Consider the following 6,863-nt stretch of genomic DNA (forward strand, 5'->3'; position numbering starts at 1 on the left):
CCATGACATGGGAATGGAACATTATACACAATTGGGATCCTTTTATTCTTATTTAAATAAAACATCAAGCGTATTTTAACGATCTGTATCTACTGAACACACTTTTGAAATAAATAACTAAGTAAAATATATGACTATTTTCTCTGGATAAACTTAAAAACCTAATCTACCTACAAACCATTTTCGGTAGAGTCTGCTAGTTGTACCTACAATTCTGCACTCCCCCCTTTCCCAATTCCTCCAGGGAAAACATTCACTAGACTAAAACCGTATCTACAATTCTTGCAATTACACTACTGTGACTTAAGGTGCTCTGGTAGTGCAGTGGTTAACACATTTGGCCGCTAACCAAAAGACTGACAGTTCAAACTCACTGGTCTCTCAGTCAGAGCAACATGAGGCAATCTGCTTCTATAAAGAATTATAGCCTTGGAAACCCTACTGGACAGTTCTGCTCTGTCCTACAGGGTCACTTTAAATTGGAATCTATTCGATAGCAGTGGGTTTGGTTGCTTGGTTACTGTGACTAAGTTCTGGCCAATGAAAGTTAAGTATTGGGTGCAACGTCTGGTAACTTTCATTAAAGAAGGGGGTGTAATCCTTTTGCCGCCCACCCTGTGGCTGGCCACAATGCTGATGTGAAAGCTGGAGCTTGATCAGCAACCTTGGATCATGAGATGGAAGCCAACTGCTGAGGTTGGTAGAGCAACACACTAGCCTTGAGATACCTCTGGACACTTACCATTTAAAAGAGAGAAAAGAACCTTGTTACTTGGGGTTTTGGCTATATGCAGCTTAGCCTAATCTTAACTGATACACATTTTACTGGTTGGTATATTATTCTTTTATTAGAAATTGTAAATGAGAAATTATTTCAACACCTGAAGACCAAACTACCACAGAGGATTCCACAGGATCAAGATTTTGAGACGTTCTAGAGAGAGTTTTCTGCAAGGTATATCCTTTCCGTGGCATGGCAAAATCATTCTTCTTTAAAAAGGTTACTGGACAGAAATCATTTCCACCATCACCTACATAAACAATTCGTGTGTAATTTACTCCCTGTTGCAGCTGATTATCTACAAATTCTACCAAAACCACTTTTTTGCAAAGATTCTTTGGGCACCTAGTACAAGAATGAGTGTGATAATTTTCCACAATAAGATGGCCATTGTTATCAAAAGTTGCTGGGTTTGTAAATACTTTATCAAACACATCATGAAAACTGGCAGCTTTCAAAACCCAATCTATGAACACTGAATTTGAATCTGAAATAATGATACAATCAAATGTATCCCTATTCTTTCTTATAAAGTTTAAAAGTTCCACCATTCCTGGAGTGAAAGGCATTGATGTCACTGTTCTTTTCATCTCATCTTCTCTTATGCCCTTGTCTCCCAAATATTTAAAGACTCTGCCCATAAATTCTGTCCAAAATCCTTTTTGATAAGAATCTTGCAGCTCGATAGGAAGCTTTTTCTCTGGAGCACACTGTACAATCCAGGTGTCACTATTGTCATCTATGACTGTATTGTCAAAATCAAAAACCAGCAAAATTTTCATGGTTCCGGAAATAGATTTGGTTTACACCTTGAAAAAGAAGAAGGTAATTTCTTAAACATACTGTTTTACATAGTTAGCTTCTATACTCATTTAACAAATAATACTGCGCGTTAACCATGAAACAGCAATCTACTAAGACAAAGCATGAATAAAAACAAGTTAAAATGGTTACACATTTTAATACCACTATGTAAGTACTTTTTCATAAGAAGCAAAGTTTCTATTCAAGTATCTTAAGTGAATGGAAAACAGTATCTTAAAAGGATATAAACAACACTAATAATATTATTGTGTTCCTGTGGGGATGACTCTGAGCACTCAGAATGAAACTATAGAGCTATTCAGAGAAAGAAGTAACGAAACACACTTATCTGTACACTTATAGTCTTATTTGTCTTCCAAGTATCAATCACAACTGTACTTATTTTATTAGATAAAAATACTTACAATAATCTTCATATTAAATAACAGGTCATAAATTATCTGTGTATTAACCAAATTCTGATCAAAATTAAAATAAAATGAAATCTTTCAAAATGTAGAATACCTTTTTTTTTTTAAAAAGGTGTTTAACTTGAAATCAATTTATAAATATCAACACCAAATAAAATGTTGTAACTGAAATCATGAAAGTAAACAAAGTACTTGAGCTAGAGGTCAATACCATATGTTTATATACACTATAGATAATTTGGGAGCTCTGGTAGCACAGTGCCTAAGGCACTTGACCGCTAACCAGAAGACTGGTGGTTCAAACCCACCAGCCACTCCTCAGAAGGAAGGTTGGGCAATCTACTTCCGTAGTGATACCCCGCCTTGGAAACCCAAGGAGGGGTTGCTAATGAGTTGGGTATGACTCGACGGCACATAACAGCAACAACAACAACACAACATAGCTAGTTTAGCTCTGCAGTGCTGAATAATCTGGTTATACCTGATTAATCACACTGCTTATAATGTGAGTTACTTCAATCTATTTACTTTAGAAGATATTTCTCTAAAAGATATACAAATGGCAATCAGAACATGAAAAGATGCTCAAAGTAATTAAGGAAATGCAAATCAAAGCTACAATGAGATACAACTTCATACCCATTCCAAGAAAAATGCGCTGCCATTGAGTCGATTCCAACTCATGGCAACTGTACAGGACTACCTCATAGAATTTCCAGGCTGTGAATCTTTATCGAAGCAGAATGCCTCATCTGTTTCTCATGGAGCGGCTGGTGGGTTCAAACCACCAACCTCTGGTTAGCAGCCAAATGCTTTAACCACTGTGCTACCAGAGCTCTACCACCAGAAAAACATGGAAAATAACAAGTGTTGGTGAGAGGTCTAAATTGGAACCCTAATGCACTTCTGGTGGGAATGTGAAATGATACAGCCTCTGTGGAAAACATTTTGGCTATTTCTCAAAAAGTTAAACATAAAATCACCATATGGCCTAGCAATTATGTATATTCATAGATATATATGCCCAAAAACTTGAAAGCAGGAACTAAAACAGTTATTTGTACACCAATGTTATTTCAGCATTATTCATACAGCAAAAAGGTGGAAACTACACAACTGTCCCATCAACAGACAAATGGATAAACAAAATGTGGCATATCCGTATTATGGAATATTAAAGAAATGAAGTCATAAAAAAATAAACTCATAAAAATAAATGAAGCTCTGATACATGCTACAACATGGATGAACCTTGAAAAATTGGGTTAAGTGAAGTAAGTCACACAAAAGGGCAAATATTGTATGATCCTATTTATGTACAGTATCTAGAATAGGTAAGTGCCTAGAGACTACAGTTGATTAGTGGTTAGTAGGGGCTCGAGGGGGGGGGATGGGGAGTTATTGCTTAAGGGGTATTGAGCTTTTATTTGGGGTGATGAAAAAGTTTTGAAAATAGTGGTGATGGCTGTACAACATTGTGATTATAATTAATGCCACTGAATTGTGCACTTAAAAGGGCATTTTTAAGTGTTATATGTATTTTACCACAATAAAAAAAAAAGGGAAAAAGATTTAATTCCATGTATTCTCTGGCTTATAACAATATACATCTAGTAGGTAAAGTGTGAGAATAGAGGTCTTGACCCCCCTAAGAGTAACTATTCTGCTTCTCTCAATTTAAATATTTGAAGAATGACTAACCTTTAGCAGTATCTCCAGTTACGTGAATTTAGATGGTAGATTTCTGATACTTGGTTCCTTGTATCTGTCTGTAAATGGTGAATTTAGGTATCCCAGACTAGCTTCCAGGGACTTAAATTTTCTCATAGAAACACGTAAAAAATAGGAATAAGGCATACTTGATAATCACATTAGTACTGTACCTAGAAACATTGAGTTAAACATGCTTTCTGAGCATTCTGATTACAATCAATTTATAAATAAAAATTTTAAATGTAACTCACAGTTAAAGGACTGTCTCAAAGCCTAGATTTATTTAATTAGCCACAAGTTACTGAAATTCCTGAACTATTAACCTCAAAATAGTAAAATGCATAAGCCTCAACATGGTTTTACTGCTGAGTTATGCATTAAGAGTGTACTTTCTAATTTCAGAAATTTTTCCAGTAGTCTTTTCTTACTACTCAACATGTTAATTTCTCAAGTCTGAAAACCTTTATTATTGCATGAATAAACATTTATTAAAAATACTTACCCAAATTAGTGTTTCCAAGACAATTACTCGGATTTCAGCCCAGAACTTAGGTTAAATAATCATGACAATCTTCAGCTTTATACACCAACCAGTTGTTTCTAATCAACATATCTCATACTTCATATGCAGGGAGCAAAGTCTTCTGGTTTAGAGGAAAGGAAGAGTCTTCTTAACTCCTAAAATTAATAAAAATATTTAAAATATTTTTAGTTTGTTTTATAATTACTGTTTCACTTCTTCTTACATTAGCAAATAATCTACTAGCAACAAAGAAACAAAATTTTGGTTAAACAAAACATCTTAAATATGAAACAGGGAACTTTATGTGAAAAAATTTTTTTTTTTTTTTTTAATTATTGTGATTTTGATGAAAGTTTACACAGCAAATTCATGTTCCAGGCAGCAGTTCATACACATTTTGTCTCATGACATTGACTACAATTCCCCACAATATAACAGCTCTCTTCCCACTTCCTCCTCATAGTTAACTCTTCCCTGTGTCTTCCCTCCCATGTACTCCTGCCCTTGCCCCCTCAGCTGTCTCCCTGTGGAAACACTGCCCTATGTTCTCCCACGACTGATCGCTCCAAGGAGTGGGGGAGTGTATCTACCCAATGTAAATGTTCACCCCATAAGCCTGTCTATTGTTTGGTAGGAAGCCACAGGAGTGAGTTCAATTCCAGACCTGAAGGATATGAGGGGCCATAGTCTTGGTGGTCTTACCAGGTTCAATGAGACCAGCAAACCTGGTCTTTTGAAAAAAAGTTCTCATCCAGTGGATAAAATCAACTGTTACATGAGTGTATGAGTGTTAGGTTGATCATGTTGAGATGCTAATTGCCTCCATGAACAATGGTCTCCTCTGCTATGAGACCAGAACTGGATGGTGACTAGCTACCATTACTGAATGTTTTGATCAAAGATTCTATAAAAGAATCCTGATCAAAAGGGAGAGAAATACAGAACAGAATTTCTAATTCTCATGGAATCTAGACTTTCTGGAGCCAATGAGGCTAGATGATTCCCCCCACAAACTACTGCCCTGAGATACTTTATACTTTAAGCCTTAAACCAAAAATATCTCAAAGTCTTCTTTAAACCAAACTATCAAAACCAAACCCACTGCCATCCAGCCGATTCCAACTCACAGTGACCCTGAAGAATGGAGAACTGCCTCACAGGGTTTCAAAAGCTGTTAATCTCTACAGAAGCAGACTGCCACATCTTTATTCTATGGAGTGGCTGGTGAGTTCAAACTACCGACCTTTCAGCTAGCAGCCAAGTGCTCAACCACCGTGTCACCAGGACTCCTCATGGAGATAAGGAGTATTGTAAAGGACTTGTAAAATACATATATATAATCACAATGAGATTATGCTACCTATAAAAATTAATAATAAATCCTTAATATCCCCTAATAACCTAGTCTGTGTTCAAATTTCCTTGACTGTCTTGTAAAGGTTGTTTTTATAATGAGCTTATTTAAGTTAGTATCCAAATAAGGTTCACACATTCCAATTGTTTGCTAGGGCCCTTTGGTTTCTGGTTTTTTTTTTTTTAATGAAACATTTTATTGAAGAGTATCATATAAAACTACACCAATCATAAGGGTGCAACTACATGCCTTAACCCCTATGCTACCAGAACTCCTTAAACCAAGTAGTAAGTTAGCATAATTAGTAAAGAATGCTTGACTTGAGCCCTCTGCTCTTCTAAAGATGTACTGATAAAGGATCAAACTGACAACAGTAACTCAGAAAGATTAGATAGGAGCTTATGGGGCAGTGAACTAATACTAACAGCAGAAGAACAATTCAGAAAAGAGAGTGAGAATGGTTGCACAACTGAAGAATGTAAAACTGCAATGAATTGAACATGTAGAATTTGTTGCATGAGTGTACTGCAGTATGTATTTTCAACAACAATAACAATTTATTTTAAAAAAATAAAAAGAACTACCACATTCTGTTAATAAACATTCAGAGATTTTGTTCTGCACTTGAAGTAAAAATATCTCCAAAAATTAAGTATGCATAAAACACTTACAAAGATGCAAATTTCTCTTGTAATCAATTCATTAAAATTCTAATTCAGTTAACTGTTCTCTCCAAAAGCATGAATAGTACATATTAGTTATGTCTGCACAGTTTCTACAGTATTACAAAACTCATGTATTTTTTACAATAATGAAAAATAGAAACTACAAAGATATTCAAGAATTAGGGATTAGTTAAATAAACATATGTATGCTAAAACCATATAATTCAGCTGGTAAAAGTTAAAATACTCAATTTTAAATAATCCACAAAACAGTCTGTACAGTATAAGACCATTTTTGTTTAAAAAATGGCTCTCTACTATAGTAGGATTAGGTGGTACAATTGTAGTTTAATTTTATTTTATTTACTGTGCTTTGGGTAAAGATTTATAGAGCAAATTCACTTTCCATACAGCAGTTCACATATACTTTGTCTCATGTCATTGACTACAGTTTACAATGTAACAGCTCCCCTCCCACTTCCTCCCCATAGTTACCTCTTCCCAGTGACCATCCCTCCATACTCGCCTGCTCCCTGAGCTGTCTCCCTGTGCTAAGCAGCCCTTCCTTCTCCCATGATTGTTCTCTCCAGGG

At 35.5% G+C, this 6,863-nt stretch overlaps 1 protein-coding gene across 1 annotated transcript; it reads right to left on the minus strand.

Annotated features, from left to right (window-relative positions):
- Positions 1-837: 837 nt before the first annotated feature.
- On the minus strand, positions 838-1,563 carry PHOSPHO2 (phosphatase, orphan 2). The gene has a single exon (XM_007945295.2). The coding sequence runs from the start codon at positions 1,561-1,563 to the stop codon at positions 838-840; it is 726 nt and encodes a 241-aa protein (XP_007943486.1).
- Positions 1,564-6,863: the final 5,300 nt, after the last annotated feature.

The sequence above is a fragment of the Orycteropus afer genome, unplaced genomic scaffold, assembly GCF_000298275.1.
Source record: "Orycteropus afer afer isolate SDZICR_OR568_19922 unplaced genomic scaffold, OryAfe1.0 scaffold00001, whole genome shotgun sequence".
Lineage (NCBI taxonomy): Eukaryota > Metazoa > Chordata > Mammalia > Tubulidentata > Orycteropodidae > Orycteropus > Orycteropus afer.

Coding starts and splice junctions, on each gene's coding strand:
- PHOSPHO2 (XM_007945295.2), bottom strand. CDS start 1,563: ATGAAAATTTTGCTGGTTTTTGATTTTGACAATACAGTCATAGATGAC.